Raw genomic sequence first — 27,209 nt, forward strand, 5'->3', positions numbered from 1 at the left:
GTAGGCACGGCCCGGAGGACAGAAGGACGCGATTGGCCGGAGCGCCGGCGCTGCGGGCTTTTCCATTGGCTCATCGCTCTTGTTTTGGAAATTCGCACTCCTGATTGGTGGCGGCGGGGGAGCCTTTTGCTACCGATTGGCTGAAAACTTAGCGGCCTCCCGCCGCCTTCTGCTCTCGGCTGCCGGCACGGCGCAGCACGGCCCTGAGCCTCGGCGCGCTCCGTGCTGCGCAGTCGCAGTGCGGGCGGGACAACGCACGGCTGTCCGGCCTCCGCTCAGCTCTCCCGGAAGCAGCCCGCCGTAGGACACTGACCCGCGGCAGCCCTCGCACCCAGTGACGTCATCCGCTCCGGCGCGAGGGATACGTCACCGCGTCGCTGCGTGACCGCCCGTGAGCCGCTGCCTGTTCTGCGCATGCTCGGGGCGGCCGCGCCTCCGCTCGTGGGTAGCGCGCATGCGCCGTGAGCTGAGCGGGAGGCGGCGGCTGCCGTGCTGAGGTGTGGGTCGGGGTGAGGCGGCCGCCCGGCAAGGCGGGCTGTCCGCGTACCGCCTTTCTCTCTTCGCGAGCACCGGGATGGCCCGAGGATGTCTGCGTTGCTCTTCCGGGGCGAGCGTGAAGCCGAGGACTCGTTATATCTTCTGCCCGCTCGTGCTGGAGCCCAACGAAACGTCCTTAGGAAACCTCTTGTGCCGCGTACCGTGGGCTGGCGGGAGGCCCCGGAGCGCCGCCCTGCCCTGCACTGCCACGGCGGCCCGTGAGGGGGCGCGATCCGCGCTGCGCTGCCGGGCATCGGCACTGCCGGCATCCGCGGGCACTGCGCTGCCTCAGCCGGGCGGGGGAGGCGGCGGTCGGACGCTGAACCGTTAGTTGTGTGTCTGTGGAAATGAAGTTTCTGAAGAGACCTGCGGGCGCAAAACCGGGTTGTGGTTTTACCGCAGGGGCTGAAGGACGGTGGGAGAAACGAACGAGCGAAGCGCGGTGCAGCGATTTCACAGAATCACGGAGTCGTAGGGGTTGGAAGGGACCTCTAGAGCTCATTGAGTCCATCCCCCTGCCAAAGCAGGCTCCCTACACTACGTCACACAGCTCGGCGTCCAGGCGGGTCTTGAATATCTCCAGAGAAGGAGACTCCACCACCTCCCTGGGCAGCCTGTTCCAGTGCTCCGTCACCCTCACCGTAAAGAAGTTCTTGCGCACATTCGTGCGGAACTTCCTATGCTGAAGTTTCAGCCCATTGCCCCTAGTCCTGTCCCCACGCACTACTGAAAAGAGACCAGCCTTGCCACTATAGCTCCCACACTTCAGGTATTTATAAACCTGGATCAAGTCCCCTCTCAGTCTTCTTTTCTCAAGGCTAAACAGGCCCAGTTCCCTAAGTAGGGGAGATGCTCCAGGCCCTTCACCATCTTTGTGGCCCTCCGCTGGACTCTTTCCAAGAGATCCCTGTCTTTTTTGTACTGGGGAGCCCAGAACTGGACACAGTATTCCAGATGAGGCCTCACCAGGGCAGAGTAGAGGGGGAGGATCACCTCCCTCGACCTGCTGGCCACGCTCTTTTTAATGCACCCCAGTATGGCATTGGCCTTTTTGGCTACAAGGGCACACTGCTGGCTCATGGCCAGCCTGTCGTCCACCAGGACGCCCAGGTCCCTCTCAGCAGAGCTCCTCTCCAGCAGGTCTTCCCCCAGCCTGTACTGGTGCATGCAAATATTTCTTCCTAGGTGCAGGACTCTACACTTGCTTTTGTTAAACCTCATCCGGTTTCTTACTGCCCAGCTCTCCAGCCTGTCCAGGTCTTGCTGAATGGCAGCACAGTCTTCAGGCGTGTCAGCCAATCCTCCCAGCTTCGTGTCATCAGCAATTTCAGCCCAGTCACGGGCCGGGCCGGGGCCTGACGCGGTGAAGTTTGTCCGTTCCGCGCTGCCTGTTTGCGCGCTGAGCCGTGCAGGAAGGCGGACGCTTCGGTCATCCTGTCCCGAGCAGCAGAGCCGCGCTCAGCTCTCAGCTGGCAGCGTTAGTCCTGGCGGCTCATCCCCGCGATGTACGCCTTGCCTAAATCCCGCACGTGTTGCTCAGCTCGGTGCGAGCACACCCCGGGCTGAGGGTGGCAGAAGTGCGCCTGAAAATGGCACGAGTTGAAGTTAAAGACAGAAGAGGCTGTGAGAATACCCGGCCTGTCAAATTCTTAGGGGACAAATCTAGTGTGCTGGAAGAGATTGCTGAGCAAACTATTCCGATTTGCTACAGACTGTCCCCTGCAGGGCAGCTGAGCAGCATGCGGCTTGGCACTGCCAGAGCCTGACCTGGGGAGTCCTGCTGTCAGCATCCGGAGCACCTTGAGAATGCGGCAACATACTATAAATCTCTGACAAAAAATACATTTTTTTGTGGAAATAATACATTTATCTTTTATATAAATTAGGTTGGAAGTTGTAACACTATTTTCTTCCTTCATTTGCTTAAATTATTCATATGATTCAGTTATTAACTACTCCGAGGAACAGACTGGTAGTTACACTAAAACCCTCTTGAGCTAACTTCTTGTCACGAGCTAACAGGTGATAATTACTGCTGTTATGTAAACTGATCCCATTTTGTTTATAATATTTATAACAGCCTACATAAACTTATTATTTTTGACAGATTCAATTGCTGATGGAATTATACGGAGATGAAAAGCAGAACTTGATTATTGTTGCTTGTGAGAGAGATTAAAACGCCCTTTTCAGGGAATGTAGAAACAATGTGGTTTGGTATCAATACGAAGAGCCCTCGGTACCTGGCTAGAACATCAATACAGTCAGCTAGAACATCTGGTTGTAGCTGCCTTGGACAGTTCAAATTCTGTCTTCTCCAGGCCTGGTTCAAGAGATGTTTCATCGCTACTTGAACTGATGATTCTGAACTATGGAGGTAAATAATATTTGATAGAAACAGAAAAACTTCACACAGAAGGTGTAATGAGCCGTTACAGAGCTTGTCTGTGCTTTGAAGCAACTCGGTGTTCTTTGATGAGCTTAAGCACTGTAGTAGAATCGTGAGTCAGAAATGTGTATTTTAGTTACTTTCACAAAACTGACCAGGAACCTGCCTGAAAATAAATTAGAGAAACGGAATGGTCTTTGAGCTGAAGAATAGGGCAAGTAAGGGATTACAGGGCAGGCTATGGGGAAATCATCCGACAGATCATTACACTTATCTGTGTTGTTGATTCTGAAGTGTTTATTTAAAAATCCCAGGGAAATATTGTTGTCTTTAGTTTGCATCTTTGTTGTCATACATTTTCCATTTTCCATTTAGATATCATTCTGTTAGGAGAATTTTCTCTGTTAAAAGTTCCTATAATGTCTTGAAATGTAGAACCCAAGTAGCAGGTTGTTGTTGCCCATGTCCCATTGTTTTCAGGGTGCCATGAAAACAGGAGCAATTCCTTTTTGTTATTTTTATGTTAAATTCAAACTAACCGTGGCAACAGCAAAACCAACTTCTTGTTTGTTTCTGAAACAGGATTTCTTTAGGCCGTGGTTGGCATTTAGCAATAGAAGTGGTAGGGCAGCTTCACCATCATGAACACTTCTCGTGTTCCTACACCTCTGTTGCCCCCTTGTGAGTGCATGAATTCATCTGGGTGTGTGGTGAAACAGAACTGATACACAGGCAAAACAGTGGCTGTGTTTCAATGGAAGGACTCCCTGATCTGGCTCACCTTACATCCATGCAAACAGTTGCACTTACAACAGAAAAAAAATGCACTTGGAACAGTGTCCTGAAATTGTCACTGCTCCACTGGAAGTGACATCCAAAAAGAGCATGCAACAGGAAGAGTTAGACAGCAGTTGTGTGGCACTGTGATGGAAACAACAGCAACCACTGAATATTTTACTAGGCACATACAAAAGATCAATCTAAGCGTTGTTTTACTTGCATTTGTCACTCATGTTAGCCTGAGATGGCACTGGACTTCATTGTTGTGGTGTCAGAACACATGCAGAATGGGAGATAGATGTGCTGAAGAAGCTCAGTGGATGCTGTGCTAACACAGCAGTTAGAGCAATAGGTTTGTTGACTGAAGCTAACCTGAGAACAAAAGCAAAAGGTCAGCATGGGCATTTTTCCCCTACCTAACCAGGTAATCTTGAATCATTCTCTGTAAGCAAGATCAAAATCCTGCGCGATTGTCACTATTATTAAGTAATATTTACGTTTTCCATCCTGATGCTTTTTGCAATTCTATCATGTCTGTGTAATTAGCTTCAGGTGAATGTGACTAATTGTGATTTAATATTTTTTTTTCCAGCTGAAGTTTCTGTGGGTGCTGGAGTTGCTGACCCAGTATGTAGCTATTCCATGAAGTCTAGAAAACTGAATCCTGCACTCCAAAAACACCCCGACTGTGCTCTGAGATGCAGTCAGTGAAATGTACCCTTACTGCTGTGAGTGGCTGGCAGTGTCCTGTAAGCTTTTGTGTCTCTTTTCAGACTAAACAGACTCAGGCTGCAGCCTGACAACACTGTACGTTTTTGAGCAGTAGTTACAAAACCAGAAGAATCTCCTCTTTGCTGCTTTACTTGCAGGTACATGCATTCCTAGCTGTTAGTGTAAGCTGTGGCTAGTAAATAATATAATAACCTACGATTTGTGACTGAGTGCTTAATTAACAAAATAATCACAGAGCTCCTTTTTTGGATTAAATAAAGTGATGAACTAATAAAGAATTAGGACTTAAAGGAAGTAGGAATGAAGGCATTGCTGCAGCTTGCTTTCAAAAATAGGGTCAGACATCTTTTATGTTTTCCCTGCTAAGCTGATAAAACAGGCAAAGGGACTTATCTTAAAATCAATAGAATAGCTTAGAAGAGGAAACAAAGCAACAGCAGACTCATTTTTGTGAGTCAAATGTTGAACAGTGAATCAGTTCAGAACGCCCTGAGCAGGTGGTTACATCACTGCCAGTGGTCGCGTTGGATAGGTGTAAGGATGTTTCAGAGCGTTGCTTTACCTGCAGCATCCAAAGTCCTTATCAAATGTCTTCTGACACTGGAGTTGCAGTTCCCAGGAACTTCTGACCTGAGTAAGTTATTGATGAGTGAAGATAATTCCCAGAATGCATTCCCTTCACGTGTTTTGGTTTTGCTGTTTTGTAAATAGTCCTTGCTTCTTTCCCAGACCCAGAATTCTGTCATATTTAGGTATAATGACGTTGTGTTCTTTCCATAAGCAGTCACTTGCAAATATAGGGTTATTCTAATCCTGTGTATATTTTGGGAAGAAATCTCTCTTCCTCAATACTTAGAACAGGGAATTTCAAAAAAGATTTGTTTAAACATCTGTAAAAACAGTCCATTTGGGTCAGACATGAATACATGTTTTAACTGCTCAAGGAAATATTCACCATCAACACCTCAAAAATGAGATAGATCCATAGACAGATCAAGATATTTCAAGGGTATGTGGAAAGCACATCATGAAGTTATTAATATGTCAACTCTCTTCTCTTTGAACGGCTTTAAAATGTCCTTGTTAACATTATTATAATTATTTGCTACAATTTTCCTAAAAGAAAAAATCTTCTGAACATTTCCTATTATTTCCTTATTTTTTACTGTGGCTAAGAAAGCATAAATGTACCAATATCAGCCCACTTAATTTAGTAGATTATTTTGTTATTTCCCACTTTCTCTATCATAGTGTCTTACTGTTATTGTTCATACATCAGTAAAGAATACTGGAGACTAAGCTGAGGAAAATTACACCCATTTTCTGACCTGCTTGCTAATTTGACATGTACATCATTGACGTAACAAGCAAACCCATTGTCATGAGCTTCAGCTGTTTACAACAGGTCTGAACTTTATTGTTTTCTTTCTCATAACTCTGGCTGTGCTGATTAATTTAACGATACAAGATGTATCAGAACATGTCTGCAGCCACCGTTAGTGCAGACCTTGGAAGTGCTTTGATGAGGGGATGATAAGTGTAGACCAAGTGAGATGCTTTTGTTCCATTCACTTTCTCTCTATTGGTCCTGTCTGTTTCCTTGGCTTTATACTTAGGTGTTAACAACAACAGATACTTAATACTAGAGATCTATAATGTAACTGGTAAGACTGATCAACCTCTCTATCACAGCTTATGTATGCAGTTTAAATTTGAGCATAAAGAAGATGGGGGAGGTAAAAGCTCCTAATTACCAGCTAGACTGTTGCTGGCAACATTTCTGTCACTAAAAATGAGAGTCTAATTCTTTGCACAAGTATTTTCAACACAAAAGGTAGAGGCAATAGTTGGGTAAAGCCTCTTTAAGGCTGCCAGTGAGATTATCCTTTTCCTAGGTGAGCTAAGTAGGTTAAGTATCTTCAAATACTCTACACAGTCTCTCTCATATCCTGAAAGCATTGGAACAGTCTGCTTCTTTACAGGCTTAGGTCTAAATGGCTAAATGCTACACTGCATTGCCTTACTTAATCACTGCTAGTCCTCAGTCACTGCTTTGGGTCTTACCTATCTCTGACTTTTTTCTTATGCTACAGAGGAAGCTCAGGCCTTTCACATAGAGACCCAGCCATCTTAATGCCCAGCTATAGACCAGCTTCTCAGTTCTTGCAAACACTATAAGCAGTTATTCATCAGCTGATCTCCGCAGTCATGATTATTCCAAAAGTTAAAGAAGTCATCCAGGACTCAGGCTTGCACTTGTAAAAATGGCAAAGTACTTTCAAGCTGAGTATAAAAATGCCTGTAAGGACTTCAGATTCTCCAGTGACGTGTTCCAAGTCCTGAAAACATTTACTTTTTCATTAATTTCACTTCATGTTAGAGAATATAATGACAAGCAAAATTGTTTTAATAATCTGTTACCTAAAACACAGCAAAACAAAGAAAGATGCTTTGGAAAATCACAGTCACTCTGAGAAACTGAATTGAAATAGAACTTTAAATAAGCAGCGGCCAGACTGGACTGGATTCTGTCAGAGAAAGTACTTTTGGACAGAAAATGACCAAAGGGAATGTACTTGGCTGGTGCTTTTGGCCTACCTTGTTTGGGCTTATTTCTGTGCTCACATTGCTAGGCATCAAAGTGCTGGTATGTTTTTCCTTTTTCCTTAACGCTGTTATTGAAATAAAGGGCTCAAAACACAGCTTCTTCAGAGAGCAGGAGATAAGTCTCCCTGCCCTCCCCAAACATTTCACACATGCTTTACAGATAAAATGTACTCGTAGCATTCACCCTTTATTCCTGTCTGCAAAAATAACGTTGGCTCATTTTTTCACTCACCTGAAAGGGCCCACAGACCCCAGAATCCTGCTCAAGATTTTTGGGAAGCAAGTGTAAGTTATGGTGCTTCCACTGCTCGATGTAATAGCTTCTGCTGCAAACCATGTCATAAGCATGTAGGTATACACAATTACTCCTAAATGTATGCAGTTTCAGAAGTGATAAAGAGTCCCATACGAATTACCTAACGTGATCTATTTAATTTCACAAAGTTCTCATTTTGTGGTATGGAAGAGAATCCACATTAACAGGCAGTTACAAATAATGGCACTGATGGAGGAGCAAAACCTTTCACAACAGCAGCAGCACACGTGGGTAGTGCACACTCAGCAAGAAGCTGCAGCATACCTGAGGTCTGGGAGCAGTGCTCTTGTCTCTCATACCTTTGTGCCAACCATACTTACATTGATTTTGTGTTCTTTTCCTGTGTGTTATAAAGCCTCTTTTGTGTTTCTAACCACTCATAGTTCCACAGAGTCTGAGTTTTAAGCTTGTTCGCCCCAAGACCTGAACAAAACAAGCTTTAGGTGGCTGATTTTTCTTCGCTGTGTTTGTGGTGGTTTGTTGTTTAGCTCTGCTGGTTTTATTTTAAACTGGAAAACGGTACTCTGAAACGTGGCACCCACCCACCAGCTGCATACAAAAGGAGGTTTTATGTTGACAGGAGAGTTAATGTTCTTCCAAACCTCAGTGCAGAGCATATATAATTATACTAAATGGTTGTTAGGAGCTATTTTAAAAGGAAATATCTGCTGTCTTCGGTTTCTCTGTACGTACACATTTCAGGCACGTCAGCTTTGTTAAAGTCTCTTAAAATGCAGCATTATTAGTACCAATAGAATAAGCTGCCCCAGCTGCTTTAATGCACTGGAAGCACAGCTGTGGACATCTGTTCTCTCCACCTTGTCTCCAAATTTTGTATGGAGCTTCAGCTGTCCCATGTCTCAGTACAGAAATGTGTCCAATTGAACTGCTTGTTTTTAAACCCACACAACTGTTCCAGGGATTGGTCATATGACAATTTACTTTATTCTGTGAAGTGCTGAATTTCTAGTATTAGCGAGGTTTTGTTTGTATTTTCCTTTATTGGCTTTTAGATGTCATAGGGATGCACAGGTTTAACTGAGAACAGCAATGAACTAACAGTAAATACTGTTTGTATTTTATTTGCATGTTTGTGAGACTAAAGCTTCTCTGCCCATCAGTTGAAATGGTTTAGTACTGAATTTATTGTCCTTCTCTTCTGAAATGCTCCCCCATGTTACTTTAACAAATACTGTAATGAAGTGATGATTTTTTGCCCTTGCAGGGAGAAAAAAAAAAAAAAAAAAAAAAAAAAAAAAGAATGCCATGTTAATTAAAATATAATCTTCACTACAAAACTTTTACCAGCTTTGAACATGCACAGTCCCATCCAGCTGCAAATCAGTCACAGCTTGCTCTGGATTCAACATTTTTTTCCAGGTAGGAAGAAAGGGTTACAAGGGTTCTGCTAACAGAACAGGAAGTCCCTTATCTCCTACAGCTGTGTGATTCCATATTTAATTACAGGCTCCAGACAGATACAAAATGTGCTCAAATGATTTACTTGAGCCTGTACAAGAAATTTCAGGACCTACGGCATAGAAGCCAAATGAGACGATTTGACCTTCAACTCTTTGAATAAAGGACAAGTAAGTTAAAGAGGAAGGTGAGCAGAGACCAAAACAGTGATGACTTAACGAAGGACAACATTAAAAGAACAGGGAAAAAAAAAAAAAAAAAAAAAAAAAAGAAAGCAGTTTACCAATAAGAAGTCACTTCTGGTTCTTCCCTAAGGGCTCGTGCTTCTTGCTGCTCTCACATCAGTCCCTAAGTCCAGTATTTAACGCAAAATTAGGGCTCCTACGACTCCTCCTCTTCCTTCAGCCTGCAGTAAGGTTGATCATAAAGGCACCCGCTTAATTCCAGTACTCCCAGTTGTGGGGTAATCAACTCATTATGCTGATGACAGAAAACTGCAATATATGTGCTATGATTTTTTTTTTTTTTTTTTTTTTCCTTTAAATGAACAATAGTGGTCATTTAATGCCTCTTTCTGGTCAGAGGAAGGTGCACTCCCTTCCTTAGGATCAGAGATGAAATCATTATGGTTAACTAACAACTTTGCTTTACATTTTAAGTCTGCTTAATACAGTTATTTTTCTTGGTGGCTATCAGAAAGAGAAAATCCAAACCAAAAAACCCGCAGTATGGTATTGTATGGAATAAATATAAATTAGAAGTGCTACATAATTATATTTGTGCATGTCTCCCCTTGATCCTCCCTTCTGAATAAGACTTGGAAACAAGCAATGATTATCTTTTCCTCACCAATCCTTCCTAGGGAGCACATGGACCATAAACTAATAAGGATTTAGCTCTTCTTCTTTCTGAGAGAAGAAATAACTACTGCAACGTTAAAACATTCATATGACATTAAAGAATTCCAAACAGAAGTAGAAAATTAGAAGGTTAGGGTTAAGAACACTTCTTTGTTATTACTCAGGAAGAGTTTATGATTCTACAGGTTCTTCTGAGGGTTGCCCAAAGTGATAATAGGTATATTTGTATCTCATCCCTCCCAATGGGATATAGTCTACACAGTCTCTCTTAGCCTAAAGACTATCTTCATCTTGACTACTACTGTGTACAGTTCTGCAGTTTTCCTCCATCTCGGTAAGAATACAACAGAACTGGAAGAATATTTGAATAAGGGCAACAAGGACATAATGCACAGAAACTGAATTTCAGAACAGGAAATTATAAAGGTAAAAATCAGTTCTTTATGAAGAGGACTCTGCTTCTGTTGATGGTAAAGCAATGCAAACAATAAAAGCAAACAAAGAGAGTGCCAGGTCTCTTTGAAATCAGTTCATATTATTTCTCCTTTGTATTTGCATTGTGTAGTTCTTGACACATGCAGAACTAATTTTCAATGCATTTCTTATTGCAGTAGAATAGATGTACTGCCTTTCTTGCTTGCCAGGCATCATTTCATGAAAAAACAAACAAACCAACATTTGGCTAATCTAAAAGTGGTGTAAGAGCTATCTCCAACTGAGATATACAAATACGTACATCTATGGATATGTTCATTAGATATAAATAGATATATCGATTTTATTAATTAGATTTTCCACATTGCAGCTTATTACCATTTGACTATTGTTCACCTCTGGGAAGAACCAAGCTCTACCTTTTCTACAATCCTCTTGCCATCATCATCTTTAAAGCTAACCAAACCCATCTCCATCAACTTCTCTCTCCCTGAGCCCTCCAGTGGCCTTCACTACTCTCATTTTAGTAGACAAACATGTGTCTTCTGCCAGTCCAAAACTATAGACAGTTTATAGTATAGTCTCATGTGTGCCAAATAGATGAGAAAAAATGATTTTCTTCCAAACCTACCAGCTGTACTCAGCCCAGTATGCAGCTGCACACATTTGCTTGCAAGGCCACACAGTTGACTCATCCATTTTGACCCCTGGGTCTTTTACCAAGCTGCTCTCTAGACAGTTCCCAACCTGTCCTGCCACATGGGGTTGTGTCAGCCCCGGTTCAGGGCTCTGTGTCTGCTGAACTTCATGAGGTCCCTGACAGCTCATTTTTCCAGTTTGACCAGGTCTATCTACACAGCAGCCCTGCCCTCCAGTGTATCAGCCACTCCCCCCAATTTGCTATCGCCCACAAACTTGGTGAGAGTTCACTTGATCCCATCATTCTGGTCATTACAGCAGCCACTGCAGGAACTCAAGTTGATGTAATATCTATTAAAGAAAGCAAGTCAAACACCCTTCCAATGATATGCTAGAGCTTTCAACGTTTGTTTTACAAAAGTAAATGGAAGAGTTGTGTCGCTCTATCTCTTCACATTGAGGTATAAAAATCAACAGTAGCCCTAGGATCCACGAGAAACAGGCCTGGGTACAAATGCTGTAACGTAGAACTTGACTTACAGCATGTAGTAAATTCGCTGGACCATACAGATGGCTGTCAAAACTAAAGAGCTAAGAAAGTCAGAAATTATTTATAGATTTCCTTCACCAGAATCTGCTGGTTTGTGGCTGTGCTCAAAGACAGATGATATTTCTGTATCATAAAAAAGGACAGTTTTGTATCAGTATTTACGTGGTGCTCCAAGAACACGCTTGCAGTCTGTTCTTTGCCTGGTGACAGAAGGCACAGGCTGACCTTTGTGCTGGTAGCCATTATAGTTGAGGAGAATCTGGAACAGAACCAAACCAAATCGAAAAAAAGCCTAATGTAAAAAAGAATGCTGTGGGAGTCATTTAGCTCATCTGCACACACTATAACTGTAAGTCAGTTTCAAGAACATTTATGTAATAACAACCTTTCTAGCACACAACTGTCTGTTATGCTCTGTATGTTTGTTTGCTCTGCAAATCATCAGCAAATCAGACCATAAGCAAATCACCTGGCTTCCATTTCCATCTCTAACAATGGGAAAAATAACTTCTTCCACCCTTCTTTCTTAGTTCAGTGTGCGTAGTTCAGTAATGCACTGGAATAGGAAATATGTCATACAGAGTAATGATAACATGCTTAACATAGTAGAATCCTGATTTTGTAGGACTTATCTTATACACCTACACACCCTGATACTACCATCATCATCAATACTAGAGCTCATCATCATAGCTAAGTGGTGAGTATGTCTATATAGACACACGTATATACGCACCAGCCTCAACCAAGGTTAATGCTTTTTACTTTCTCAGTTAAAACATCTGCTTTTACTAAATATGAAGTGTTAACAGAACTAATTCTTTTGTTAGAAAAATAGCAACATAGATAAATAATAAATAGAAAAAACACCCATCCGCAGCCATCCGGCCAGCACAGACACACCACTGCGCCACGCTCAAAATCACCGCCTTCACCTGCTCACAGGGAAGCAAATAACTGGCACTCGCATTTATCCTATTTCAGACCTCCCTCCACATCTGAACAGTTGGATTAGTTTACTCGGTTATCCTGCTGCATGTACAGACTAATACTCTCATTCTGCACATAAAGAAACTGAATCACAGATATTGTAAAAGTAAATTTGTTAAGCCAACTTAACAAGTTTGCCCATATCTTTATGCTGAGAATGTTCCTTGGTACAATGATAAGTTTCAATTACATTCATCTGTTCCTCAGAGTTCAAAACAACCTAATTAAAACTACCACTGAGCTCACACAACCTTGGCTAAGGACATTTGAAAAGCAAGTGCTTCTCCCACCCTCATACAGCTCCAATTCACATCAAGTAAGACTTCATGAGTAAGAAAGCACGCACCACCTCTCACCAGTGCACCAGTACAGCTCTCACCAGTCACCACCAGGTGCTTTGGAAAGAAGGAACAGAAGAAAATGTCAACATGACATTTGCAGTATTTAAATACTATTTAAATATTTAAAGGGAACGTGAAGTCTCATACGTGAACTTCAACGTCTGTAGCGTTTTTGTTAGCAATACAACATGGCGATTAACTTGGCAACCCAATTCCTTGAACTAAACTGCTTCTTTCTATGAGTTTTTTTTTTTGCTCCAGTTTCATGAGATGTTCTCCTTTGAACTTTTAGCACAATTCACACAAAACAGAACTCCTGACTTGCATTCCTTGCTTCTTTTCTTCATGCAGTGTCACGCTGCATCTTCTCCTGCTTTCTGACAGAGCAGCTGCAGTCTGAGCATGTCAGTCCCACGTGATTTTCAGCAGTGATTTGAAGATTACTGCCCTTCCCTCAGAGACCAGCATTCTTCTAAATCAAAGAGGACATGTTGGTAGCAGATATAATGACAGAGGAGTAGGAAGGGTGCTCACAGACACAATCACTACCAATAGCCTCAAAGATTCTGTGCCATCACACAAAACCAGCTTTCTGTGGTCTCTACAGAAAGAGAAGCTGTCGGAACCCCAACAGCACGCTGCTGATCTCCCTCCTGTTCTGGCAGAACACTTCCCAGGGCCGCAGAATACCAACAGGATGGCTCTGTTCCCATTCAAACTGTTCACGTAGAAAGTACTCAGCAGTTACTTTAAAAAGTATTACAGCAGCGCCTCATTTATTGACTGCTCTGTGTACAACTTCTGCATGTGCCACCTCCCTTAAATGTTAATTGTTTGTTGGTTTGGTGGGGATCTTATTGTGACAGTTGTATAACACGCATGTGATACTTAAAGAAGAATTAGCCGGCCTAAATGAAAAGTCCTCGTCAGCTGCGCTAACCCAACAGCAGCACATTGCACCCTGTCTCCTGAAGGGCAAACATACCAGACAATCCACGTTGCTCCCCTGGATACTACTCTCATTGTCATACCCGATGGCATGCTGGATGGGACACTGTTCTACTGGAAGTTTCACTAAACTGCTGTTGAGAGCTATTAAAGCACTGTAATAGGTGTGACTTATGGACCGGAAGAGTCAGTAAACAAATAATGTACAAGTGACAATATAAAAATAGTGTAACAGCAATTAGTGGTGTGACTCCATGAGTAACAAGAAAATTGCTTTGACCCATTTGATGACAGTAGCGACAAAATCTCAAAAATAAATCAATTTTATCCCAAACCGATGGATTTCATTGTGATTTGAACATTAGCAACACCTTTTCCAGATCACCGACAGCAGTAACGTTTGTTGGATGGCAGTTCTCTGGGACACGAGCCCACCTCCCCGGGACACACAGCAGGAGCTGTGCCCGCACCGCTGGCAATGCTGCACGGCTGGACGCAGCAGTGGCAGCCATCAGGAGTGCAGCAATGCCAGCAGACCACAGCGCAGCATCCCGAGCCACCGCCCGCCATCCCTGCCCGCCATCCCTTCGTGCAGTTCAAGCTCTCAGGCTGGAAACACACTTTGTTCTGGACGGCAACGCTCACACCGTGACTGCATCTACTTCAAGCACAGCACACAGCTTTGCCTGGGCTGCCATAGAAGCACTGGCATTCTGCATGCAGTTGCACAAAGGCACATCGATATTCCACCCGCAGCCGGGGTGCCTCCCCATCTGCCCCACGCTATGCCAACTTCTGTGCCAACACAAACACATCCCAGAGCAGCGACTGACGGCAGCATAACAAAAACAAACCCAATCTGTCTGTGCATGCTTCTTCTGGAATCAGACCGCATATGATTTCCACCTCTGAGGAAAGAGGAAAGATATCTAAAGCAGAAATCAGAGTATTTTAAGGCAAAAGAATTATTCTTCAGTACAGATATGCAAAAATATTCCATTTCTTTGGTGAAAATACCATTCACTACAAAAGCAAACAAATAAACAACCTTCAGGCTGCTTTCCAATCGTAAGATGACCAAGAACAATTTCTTGTTAATCCCAATGAAAGAAAGAAACTGCTGTCTTTATGTTTATCCCTCATAGTGTTCCTATCCCAAAGGGTGCCAATGTCACAGGAGAGAAAGCCAACCCCAAAACAAAGCCCCAGCACAGCAAGGGCTCAGACTGCGGGGAGCATCTACATGGAACACAGCATTTCCATGCAGTTATCAAACGTGTGATGAAACCACTGCAACACAGCAATGAAGAGAAATTGTATAGAAGTGGCACTGTGTACTGAAAGGGGCAGTAACAGCACGGTGGGAAGGTGGCATCCAGCTGAACGCTCTTCAAAATAATTGAAGAGTTAGAAAGGGAAAAAGGGAAAAAAGACCTAAAAATCACATGACTGGGAAAGAAAAAGAAGCCGCGCACAGCAGCACATCCCTGCAGGGTAAGGCTGCGTGGCCGGGAAGGCTCCGAGTTCCTCTCCCCGCAGCCCGGCCGGGGGAGCAGCCCCGCTCCGCCAGCGCTGAGCAACAGTGCAGGAGCGGCGCGGAGTCCCAGCGCTGCAGCTCCAGAGCGGACCGACTCGGAGCGTCACCGCCGGCGGAGCGCCGAGCGGCCGGCACGGCACCCCCGGACCGCAGCTGCAGCCCCTCCCTTCTGGCGGGACGGGCAGAACGCCGTCCTCGGCCCCGGCTGCGGGGACCCGACCCGGGGCAGGAGCAGCCCTTTATAGCCGGCTCACACCTACACGCCTCTCCCAGAGAGCGGCGGCGCTGCCCGGAGCCGCATCCCCGCCCGCCCGCCGCGCTGCCCATGGAGCTCCGCCGCCCGGCCCCGCTGCCGCTGGTCCTGCTGCTGCTCGCCGTCGGTGAGTACCGCTTCCCGAGAGCTGAGGCGGGGGTTGGGGCGGAGCGGGCAGCCCGCAGAGGGACGCGGCGACGGCGCACCTTCCCTCCCGAGCAGCGGCCGGCCCGCTGACCGAGATCCCGGCGCGGCCAGGAGAGCAGCGCGCCCGCCCCTCCGCTCCCGGGCGGCACCGAGCTGGAGCTGCCGCCCTGGAGGTCCCTTTACTCTTGAACTTCATCGGCCGTGTGCGAACGTTACAAGTTTAGTATCCCCCACAGACTGCAGCCTGCACGCAGGGCAGCCGCCTGCTCGCTCGCCAGCCGAGGCGCCGAAGCGCGCCGTGCTGTGCCACACCGTAGGCATCGCTCGCAGCAGCGCGGCGCAGCAGGGCTGCTCCTGCACAGCGGGTCGGACGCAATGAATAAGGTGCGGGTGGGTCCGTAATTAAAGGACCCCTGCCTCCCGCCTTACCCTCATGCACTACTCACTTGGCAAATATTTAATTTTTCGGCTCCTGTGTATTAAATTGGTGTCCTGTTTATTCAACCGTATTAGAGAGCAGTTGTAATAGTGTACAGTTCATTTCCTCATTAATTCTCTGAGGTATTCATCAGTGCAGTATCTGACTGAACGTATTCCTTCCACGCTCCTGTGGAGCCATACCCTCCTTTCTAAATAGTTAACATACAGACAAACATCCACTCATTTCAGGTTCATGCAGTGACACAGAAGAACCCCACATTATTTGTCTGTGTGCTACACCACACAGAGCACGGCAAAGCCCAGCTTTCACTGCTCCCACTTGTCCCCCCACCCCAGAAGCACCAGGTGCAGTTATGGTTATTCAGTGTGTGACTGAACTGAGCACCCGCTGCACCTCTAGGATAAAAGCCACTTTTCCAGACTAGCACTCAGCTGCCTTAAGTAAGAGATTCTCTTTTGTCTTCCTGCCCTTCTTCACACATCCCTACTCATTCCTGCAGCAGGTCCTCCGTACAGAGCTGAGCAGGGGCCGGGGGGAGGAGGGAAGAACGATCACAGGATTAAAGACCAAGGGAAGGTGCTCACGTAATGTGGCCAGCAGAAGGTCCCACTAAGTTCGCTGCCCCAGTTCTACTTCCTGACCTCAGCGTACCCCTGTTATTCCTTCTGCACTTTGTTCCTCTTCCAAGTCTTCACCCCTTGCTCAGTCCAAACCACAGCAAGAACATCAAGGGAAGCAATGAAAGACTGTTTCACTGCTTGTGGCAGCCTGGAGTGATCATTACAGAGAGTGCCTGCCTCCAGCCTGATGGCTCTGAGTCAGGCTTCACACTCACTAGTCACCTGTTCTGTAGGCAGGGAGAAGGGAGGGAAAGGCAATTTACCTCTTTCTCAATGCTTGTGCCACAGCATCAGGCAGACTTACCTGTCCAAGGAAGATTTACTGTTTCTATAAGCTGTAGTTTCGTACGGCGGCAGTCTGGGCAATGAGACGGGGTGAGAAAGGCCGTCCCTGGGGGCTTTATGAAACCAGTGGACAAATCTAAGCCAGAGAAAGAAACAAGAGGTAACGCAAACAGCGTGAGGGCATCCACTCCTGGCAGGATCTGAGAGATGCATCAGAAAATCTGCTCACTCCTAGCTTTCAAGCTCCAAACTACTGGAGCACTGTGGCTTTACCAATACCTATAGGTAATCTTAAATATAAATATATATCATATAAATATACACACATCAAAAATGTTACTGTGGCCTCTGCCTTTGATAGCATGGCTTAGAATTCCTTGTAAAATCTACACAGGATAATGATTAATGCACTATGTATCACAGTTCGTGTAAAGCTCTGTAGCTCAGTATAGTATCTGAAAAACTCTGTGACCCACGCAAGGGAAGAACAGTACAGGAAATAGGACCTGCCACAAAAACTCGTGTTTCTAAAGTGCCTTTTCCCCCCTCCATGCAAACTTAAGAAATTTTAGGGGCTGCAGTTTGGGATTTTTGTTTTGCTTGAAATATCATTGCAAAGCAGGCAGCCAGAAAGCCAGGAAAAATCATATAGGAAAGTGTGGCAGAAAATACCATGTCACAATTATTGTGTCTTTGCAAGATAATGTACAGCACAATCCAAGCTCCCAAGCGCCTGCACAGGCAGCAATCCAGAGGAGTACAATGAAGTTTAAATGCTCCAAGCATGGCAGGAATCCAATTTGGGCAACAGAATTACAGATTGGAAATGAAGCGCAACACAAACATAACGGGATTACTCAGTGCTACTTTCTCTCAGGCTGTTCTTACTGTTCACTTAATTTCACTCTTTAGAAAGAACAGCTTCTAATCTCTGTGACTTAGTTATTAAAATCACAAAGACAACTATAAAGTTTGTCAAACAGCACACAGGGATAGCAGAGCCTAGAGCAATGCTGGGACTGGTATGCATTTGTTTTCCCTTTGACCTTCACTTGTAAAGCAGGTGCCTGGCACCCATTTACACGGGGTTTGCACACGGAGAGACCTTGTGAGGGCTTGGGGGCCAGTTTGTCTTTCACCCTCCTCCCCAAACACCCATCTCTAAAGCTTTCTCTCATCAGCTGAAATTTTAGCAAAGGCCCTCAGGATTCCAGATATGGGATGATCACAGGAATGAAATATTACTATCATTTGGAAAGCTCTAACAGGACAAGACTCAAACTGTCTTGGTGTAGAGTATCTTTGTACACTTGCTTGTACTTATTTCCTGTGACCTCCAGATAGCAAAGCAATGCATGCATAATTTCTCATATACATAATTAAGCCACCAAATTAAACCCAGTCTGGTTCCCTCCCTTTTTCCTTAGCCATGATATTGTCTCCAACACAGCTGTGCACAAGTAGCATAGCAAAAAAAAACTCAGGGACAGTAAAGATCCATTCAACACAACCAATATGAGTTACCCACTATTGGCCTAGTGAAAGTATGACTGCTTTTTCATGAACACACAACCAAATCCACAGAAATATTCCTGTCCTGAAAACAAATGAGCAACCGCTGTAAAAACAAACCTCACAGAATGTTTTTAAAATGCATCTTAATCATAAACTATATGGAAGTGTACAGGTATCTCACTCCATTTTTCAGTTCTTTGATTTTATCCCACAGAAGTTCTGATAAAATATTCTGGAATCTTTTTAGGCCACTGATACATTCATATAACCCTTACCATGCTGACATCCTCACCGCTTCCATAGTTCTGTGGGTCCCAGGAGTCTCCTTCATTGCTTCTGTTATACTCAGGTCACAGTGCCCTTGCAACAGACTTCTCCTTCAGTCACATCCAGAGCATCTGGTACTGCACAGTCTTGGTTTGCACCTGGATGACTAGGAACTCTAATAAAAAGAAACTGCAAGAATAACAAGTTTGTTTCCTTTTCTTTAACTTACATGGCATACTTGAAGGAATTACACTTGAGCTGCTCAGGGAGAAAACCACCACTGCTTCCACCTTCCCTGGATTTAAACAAGGAATTAGAATTTCTCTGAAGCTGGCAAACAGTTCCCTGATGCAAATAGGAATAGAATTTAGAAAAATCTTGCCTTCCTCTTCCCATTTTCTGTCCCTCCCACGTCCTCTTTCCCCAGTGCCCAGGAACTGGTACACTCTGTACATTCTTCTCCTTCTTCAGGGGTTTCCTCAGGGTTATGACTATCACTCAAGCATACTCAGCTTTGCCATCAACTGCTGTTGCAGTTCTTTCAGCCACAGCACAACTCCAGCCAGATTTCCCCAGATGCTCAGGAGTGCAAGCTGCTCCTTTTTAGTGCTGCAGCCTCTCTGTAAGCTGGGAATGCACTGAGTGTGAAAGTAACTCTTGCAATGCTGTTGTAGAGATAACAGTTGCCCCAAATGTACTCTTCTGCTGCCTGGAGCTGAAATGCGTTATTTCAGAGCTACAAAGGAAGTAGTCATGACCATGCATCCACAACAGGACTACAAAGATTCCAGAGCAGTCATTGAAGTCCTGACGTTCATTATCAAAGTTAGAAGATAAAAAGGCTGTATCTGAGTATTTCATCCAATACAAAGTAAACAGTTTTTCTTCCACAGTTTATAGAAGCACGTTGGGGGAAGCCCATGTTAGGAACCGAAGAGGGATTCTTGAGTTAGCCGGAGCCATTAGATGCACTACGGGGCGGTCTCCTTTTGCATACCTACGTTATGGATGCTACTGCGGCCTGGGAGGAAGGGGATGGCCCAAGGACAGAGTGGACTGGTAAGCATAACTATTTATCTGGGTAGCAAAGTGCTGAGTGCTTGCAGATGCCAAAGTAAGAAGACTTAAGTATCAGGTAGGCCTAGTTAACATCAGTGAGGGAAATGAGTCTGAACACAATTCAGAGTGCTAAGAAACCGTGAAGAATTAAAATGGCTTTAACACTGCCTTCCCAGTACAACACAGTTTCCTAGCTGTTGCTGCTTGGCCAAGAGCTGAAGAACTTCTTGGAGAAGTTTTAAAAGCTCAAACATTCAATCTATTAAAAAAAAAAAAGTCATTAGAAAAACCTCCTAGTTCTACTCACCTGACTGTACTGATAATCAGTATAAGACAAAATTGTGCAAAATTCAACCTGGTGAAAATAATGCTTGAATAAAAGTAATAATGAGTTCTTACTAAAATGAGCATTAAAAACATTCCTCATATTTAGCACTAGATCTCACTGCACTGACCAGCATCAATTTAATTTATAATTGAACATTAGCTGACAAGAAGACAATTTCCTGGTTACAACAGTTATATAAGGGCTTACATTTTCAAGTTCAGCATTACAATGATGCACTTCCCACCACACACTACACCTTAAGTTCCCACTGAGCAGACAGGTAACACTGGAAATCAAAAGGAAAACACCTGATGCTTACCATTCAAGAACACACGGAAAGCCAACACCTGAAGGTTTTGCACAGAGCAGTTGTGGTCAGACTTTACACTCTCAGAGACTTTGCCTATGTACTTCAGGACTTTGGTATAAACACTTATTTTAAATACAGTTTTTGAGTTTGTTACTTTAATAGCTGGGAACACATAGGAAAAGAAGGGTCAATTGGTAGTTCTTGGTCACTCACATATCTAAAGATAACAATGGAACATCTGCAGCTTGCTAGTCTTGCCTTGTAGGTCTGATTTTCACACTACAGAAGTTCCATGGTAACAAGAATGCTCTTCCCAGAGCACAGCTCATTAATTGTGTGCTGGGTTTCAGCAGCTACATAACATTAAGGACAACCCAGAAGCAAGTGCATTTACTCTGCTTCTGCGTTTGATCAGGAACAGCACTACCGAACATGTAGCATCAAACACTTTCACCAAATATTTCTTAAAATTATACGCTACACCATGGAGTGCTTACATTCAGAATTAGGTCTGCAAACAAGTAGATTATTCATGTAATAACAGTATCTAAATAGCCATCTAAATGTATCCCTATCATTTATGAACTTGCACACGGAGACTACTGCTTTTTTATTGCTTTTATAAGATGACATCTAAAAATCCAGAAACGTATATTCTATCCTTTAAAGGCTTAAAAGTTATTCTAAAATTCTAAAATGTAGTCTTATTCGTACACCTAAAGAGGATGTGCTGAGCTCCTTCACAGGCATTGTGCTGCTCAACTGTTCAGCACTGCAGAATGTTGAAATGAAGACTGGTAAGACTGGGAATCATTTAATAAGTGTGGGGGGAAAAAACAGTAAAAAAAAAACAAAGGGAAAAAAAACAAACAACAACAATAGAAAAACAGTAATTACAAGTGGGGAAAAGTCAGTGCTGTGAGCTCTACTGCAGACAAGTTCCTCAGACAAGCTGAACACCACCTAAACACCATGTGCCTACAGTAATATGATGCTTTTAGGTGGAAATGGAGTGACTGAACACAAAATTGCTCACTGATACATCCTGTTCTTCCACTGAGTCAAGGTGAGCAGCTGGTTTGCAGTAAGACATCTCGGATGATATGCTACAGCCTAACAGGTTTTCTTGTTTTCTGTTAGTAACTGTTACAATAACATCAGGAACTAGAGGAAAAATAAGGCAGTTATTATCCAGCAAACTGTTCTGGTGTTTAATCGTTACCTAGAGAAAGGGCTTACCCTTTTAAGTAGTTACTTCGTTAAAAACTGAACACACTTTAGATTCTTATGAATGAAAATACAAGGGAAGTTCTATGAGTTCAAAATGTAGCAGACACTTTTCATCTTCAGTCATAATACAAGCAAAAGTATTCTTCATTGTACCTATTAAAAAGTTACCTTGTTTTGATTCCTGAGTAGGTAACTGTTTGCATGCTGATGTGGATTATTTTATTCCTACAACCTATAGAAACACGCCAATCAAAACCATCCAGATGATATGTGACTGTAAATTACCACACCATGCATTAAGGCAAGCCCATTTCTGTTATTCCCAGGTGCTGCTTTAATCATGACTGCTGCTACGGTAAGGCAGAGCAAGCAGGCTGTCACCCCAAGATAGAAAGTTACCACTGGGAATGTGAGGACAACAGCGCTGTGTGCGGTGAGTGGACCATTTGCGTTGTGAGTTTAGCTTGGCTTGCACCAATTGTGTCAGGGACTTCACAGAAAGACATCCTTTAACTAACTGCAAAATCCTTATCCTGCCTTCTCTCCATTTCTGACTTCTTTGCCAGGGTAGGCTGTGTTTCCAGAAAGCATGGCTCTGCCAAATAAATCCAGTTTCTTCTTCTAAATTCCCACTTGCCACAGCCAAAACTCCATTCAAACAAGTTTTCATTACTCTTCCAGTAATAATAAAAATCCAAACCAAACACACAGCCCAAACCAACAAAACAGAAACAACGCTGGGCACCTTTTCACTCCAGCTGAAAGACAGCTGATGTGTATGAGGGAGCCCACGTTACACCACAACCTACATCACACAGACCCTCTACTTCCTAATTTCCTCCTCTGCTCCGATCCTATCTGACTGACAGTCAAGTTACAGTAAAGCTGTCTGTGGCTGTGAAGGTTCTGCTCCTATTTCAGTCCAGAAGCTGATAACATTTAAAATACTGACCAAGACAATAAGAAGCACTGACAAGAAACAAAGGTAAAATGGAGTAAACTAAGTTTTGAGTAATAACAGCAAAAAAAGGTTCTTCATTCATATCGATGTTTTATTTATGCTGCTATTTATGCTACTTATGCTGCTGAGAAGATCATCCCATAGCTAGTTACGGCATCAGCATTTGTACATTCAAAACACTTCTGCTTTTCAGTAGAACATAAGTTCATCTGTCACTGAACTCATGCTCACACCACAAAATCTGCTAAGTTGAACACTAGATTATAAAAGAAATGTGGCCAGAGATGAGTTTTATCACAAACATACTTCACTTTCTTACTGAATTCCCCTAATAAAGTGGGAGTGGTGGTAAGCAAGGTGAGGTGGGATTTAAGCTGAAAATGGAGCCTTTTTGCATCCCTTATTTCCCATATATGCTTTTTAATGCTACATCCTGTAACAGATCAAAGTGTATGTGAAATGGAAAATTTCTTCATGATTTCTGCCCCAAAAGGGCATGCAGGAAGGTTACTTACTGCTTTCCAAAGAGGCAGTGGTTATCAGAGTTCCTTTTGAAAGGCACTGAAGATTTTTTGCTAAAGCAAACCATGCTTACATATTCACTGTTGCTGAGCTGGCCTTGCATGGACCTCAGTCTAAATATGAAAGAATTTCTAATACATGAAAGAACTGCATTACTAAAGCTTAGCACAGTTCCTATTGCATTTCAACTACAACAGCAAAATGAAACATTACCACTGTTCTATAAAAGGTGATGAAGACTATATGGCATATATGGAAGACAGGTAGTAATCGTACTTTCATTTGGTATTTTTAATATTGCTACTTCAAACTAGAATCAAACCTATTTTGTTTTCTTTCAGAATCACTAGAAGACAAATGTCAAAAAATGGCATGTGAATGCGACCGTGAAGCTGCCAAATGTTTTTCTAAAGCTCCCTACCATACAAAGTACCTCCTGTGGCCAGATATTATGTGTGGTGAGGTTCAGCCTTTGTGTAGATATTAAACACACAGCAACAGCCCCTATGAAAACTCTGTACTTATTTAAAATCTGGAAAGATGGCTTTTGTCACAATAGTGACAGGAAATGATTTTTCTCTTTCTTGTCCTTCCCTCCTGCCACTCCTCTGCCTCAGAATGGACAAAGTAAACACTTCCCTTCTTATTTACTTTCTACAATACATGGACTAAAACTAAGTTCAGTAACTTGGTGTACACTTTTCTTTACTAAGCTCAAACTCTTCTTTAGTATTTATCAGTTTAAGGAGTAATTGACTTCAAATTCATTTGAGTCACAGCATGGTTTGGATTGGCTACCTTTTCCATCAGTCTGATCTCACACAACAGATGAGTTTGCACAGTTCAGGAGCTTGGAACTCGTCAGGACACAAAGATGGCTCAGCTTGAGTTGTTTCATAGTTTCAAAAGAAAAGCAGAAGTCAGTAACAAGAACTACTGACAAATACATTTTTTCATAACTGATAACTTTAACAGCTAAAGGACCAGGAGCGGTTTACCTTCACTCACCTCAACTCATTCATAGCTACAGGAATGCAGAACACATACAAGAAATACAAGTCAAAGGTAACGTCCAACACTTTGATATAAAATAAATAAATCAAACTTCAAAGGAAAGACTAAGATTTAAAATGGTATCTTTAATCTTTAAAAAATATTCGTAGGCAAATTTAAAGTTCATATTCATGATACAAATGCAAAAACAACAACAACAAAAACTCAAAACACATAATGAAAGGTCAAAAACCTTACATCATTTAGTGGCAATCTATTTATACAAAACAGTCCACATTTCCAGTCAGCGTTCATTCACAGACCTAGATACATGCCTTTCTTTGCAGTAAGGCATAATTACAGTGTCAGGTCACTTATCCAAAATAATCCTTTTAAGAGCTCATTGTGAATTTAAGGCTTAGCAACAGATTTTAGGAGAGCATTAAAGAAGCTGCTGATGAAGTCAAACTGATCTGAACAAAACAACAACAACAAAAAAATGTCAACAGCAGTTGCCATATTTTCCAGAGGACAAAGTTTGGTCTTTGCAATCTACGTAGGGAATTTCAGAACGACCTTACTGCACATTTCTCAAGCAGAATGTCACACGTGAAGCAGGCTGAAAACACCACAGTACTTTCAATATAAAGCCTATCCTTTCAGCTTTCCTTCAGCAAACTCAAATTTTGAGCAATGAATTGCTGGTGTGAAATTATAAGCTGAAAATACTACCGTAGCTTTTCAGAAGACACTGATTTTAAGACAGAATAAAGAAGTGCTATTTGTTCAAAAATATCATAACATGACTGAGTTTCAGATGGCTAAATCAGGAATACATTTGTTTCTTATTAACTATGAGAATCATTTTGGGTAATAATGCCCATCCTCAGATTTGGAATCAGCTGCTTAACAGTAACTTACCTCAAGGCTTTTTTGTATGTTTAAAGTTCGCATAATCTACTTTCACTACCACATCAGAAAAGGGAAAAAAAAAAAAAAAAAAAGAAGTTTCTTTCAAATATGCATTTTTAGAAAATAACCAGCTCAAAAGTTCATAGCCAGTCATTACACTTGTGTCTCCAGACGCCTTACTTCCTTAACCACAAGATCAATGTTTATAATTGGGTTAAAGTACAAGGCCCAGTAAAACAAACAATTGCCGACAAACTGAGGAGTAAAAGGCCAAAAAACTACAACAAAAAGACCCTGGGTTGAGACTTTCCAAAAGTGTTTCCACATTCTGTGAGGAACAGTCCTGTGGAAAAGGAAAGGGAGAGGCTTAGAGGCTGCATTTTTAACCATTCTAATGCAACCTAGTTTCTGATTTAGTCTCAAGTTATTTCACACCTACTTAAGCTACTTGCAAAAAACAGAATTCTTCACTCCAGAAAAACTTACTTAAAATGCAGCAGTATTACTTTTTACACGAGGAAGTATTAAGTCCAATTATTCAGATAACAAAGCACACCAGATGGAAGCAGTAAAATCCAGATTTGCCATAGATGATTCTCATACAGGCTGTTCTCTTTTGAGGACGCTCTGCCCCCTAGCTGCTGGCAAGAGCAGCAACTCCATGTATTCCAAAGCAACAACTTCTCCCACTAAACTTTAAGAAAAATTATAACCAAGATCTCGCAGCAATTATGAAGTTATATTAATACACTAAAGCAGTAACATCTGTCCAATGAAATATCCTTTAATAACTGTCTTGTGAACATACCATGACAGAATTCTTAAATATTCCATTCTCAGCTGACAGATAATACCAGTTACGGTAAGAGGCAGTTCTCAAGGAAAGAGTGAGGTGTGTTCTGAACTATTAGGTAAACGATATTATTGCATTTACTACATCTAGTCAGTAAAAAACAGCTACAAGAAATCCTTTCAAGTATTCACAGCAACAAAAATATTCAAGAGCAAGTTTTGTATGTGCAGATTCAGACTTGCATCTTATTATCCTGAGCCCTGGTCAACACTGTCATTTTCAGTAAGCACTTATAAAACAGTAACAGACTGATTTTCCAGTTTATAACGTACTTCCTGCATCCCTCAACAAGCTTAGTAGGACTTACTTCAATTCTCTTCTTGACCAGAGCTTCCAAAAGGAGAATAATTCCAGAACAGAGAGTAACATGGCATTTACAATGATAAATCTTGATGTCCAGTAATGTACATCCAGCCAATCCCATGCAAATTCAGCTACCAACTGGTATGGCAAAAATATATACTTCACAATGAATTCTCTCCACTGTTTCCAAGTGGGATCTTTAAGGTCCTGTAAATTAGGATAGAAAGACTGTTAAATAATTTCCTACTAAACAGACAATACTGGCTTATTTCCACTGCTCCTTTATTGATCGTTTATTGTTTTTTATTTGTTCAGCAAGTTCAAAGCAGTAATTAATCTTTTTTATGCTTTCAGTAGATAATATTGTGATCCAATAATTTCAATTAATTAGCCAAAACATCACGGCCAGACAGACTTTACCACTTTACCATGCCATTTCTCCAACGAAGGCATTCTCAGTGAAAGGTCTTTCTACAGTTGTGAACTTTTTTTTTTTTTTTTAATGATAAAAAATAATGATAATAATAAGAAAAATAAGTTTCACACATTTAAAGTCTTAAACACCTTAAATAAATCTTAGTAGATGTTATGGTCACATCGCTGTTAGTCCTACATAACAAAGTAAAAGCAACAAGTTACTTTTAAGATTTCTTTTTAGAGATGACATGAATAATTACATCATACATTTTTGAAGCAACTAAATCTTAACATGCTTCAACCACACAGCATTTGAGTACTTACTAATAATTTTGTGACCATGTCTTCATATTGGTCTTCTTGCATAGGACAAATGGTGTGGATAAAAGGTAGGAAAGCTTCAGTATAATCAAACAGATACAAGTATAACATGCTGAGTCTTGGAGAATTCTTGAGTGCATATAAAAGAAAGAGTGATTTTCCTGGATTTACTGCCTGAAAAGTATCAAATTGCAAACAATGAAAAGACAAAATGAAGGCTGCATGACACTTCTTAGACTTTTAACAGTCATTTTTCAAAGGATCATTTTTTCAAATTAAGCTAGGCAATTTTTACAAAGATGGTTCTACATCCTTAACAATCCTTTTGACTTTAAGAAAATTGTCTTTGTATTACGTGATCATTTCATATTGATGGTAGGCTGTAAAGAGA

At 42.5% G+C, this 27,209-nt stretch overlaps 2 protein-coding genes across 6 annotated transcripts in view; one reads left to right on the top strand and one right to left on the bottom strand.

The window, feature by feature from the left end:
- Nucleotides 1-15,058: 15,058 nt before the first annotated feature.
- PLA2G10 (phospholipase A2 group X) lies at nucleotides 15,059-24,044 on the top strand. Its single transcript, XM_072348890.1, has 4 exons — nucleotides 15,059-15,460; nucleotides 19,503-19,668; nucleotides 21,863-21,969; nucleotides 23,361-24,044. Exons 1-4 carry the CDS (start codon nucleotides 15,406-15,408, stop codon nucleotides 23,504-23,506), a joined length of 474 nt encoding a protein of 157 aa, XP_072204991.1. The 5' UTR covers nucleotides 15,059-15,405; the 3' UTR covers nucleotides 23,507-24,044.
- BFAR (bifunctional apoptosis regulator) overlaps nucleotides 24,040-27,209 on the bottom strand; it is an 80,529-nt gene continuing 77,359 nt past the window's right edge. For 3 of the 5 annotated variants that reach the window (XM_072348888.1, XM_072348887.1, XM_072348889.1), the window contains exons 6-8: nucleotides 26,822-26,992; nucleotides 26,085-26,287; nucleotides 24,040-25,267 (exon numbers count right to left, since the gene is read on the bottom strand). In XM_072348888.1, the coding sequence (XP_072204989.1) occupies nucleotides 25,078-25,267; nucleotides 26,085-26,287; nucleotides 26,822-26,992 (564 nt within the window). In that variant the 3' untranslated portion in view covers nucleotides 24,040-25,077. The remainder of the gene's footprint in view (nucleotides 25,268-26,084; nucleotides 26,288-26,821; nucleotides 26,993-27,209) is intronic. The other 2 variants (XM_072348886.1, XM_072348885.1) reach the window with 2 other exon arrangements.

Source organism: Excalfactoria chinensis, chromosome 14, assembly GCF_039878825.1.
Source record: "Excalfactoria chinensis isolate bCotChi1 chromosome 14, bCotChi1.hap2, whole genome shotgun sequence".
In the NCBI taxonomy this organism is placed as follows: domain Eukaryota; kingdom Metazoa; phylum Chordata; class Aves; order Galliformes; family Phasianidae; genus Excalfactoria; species Excalfactoria chinensis.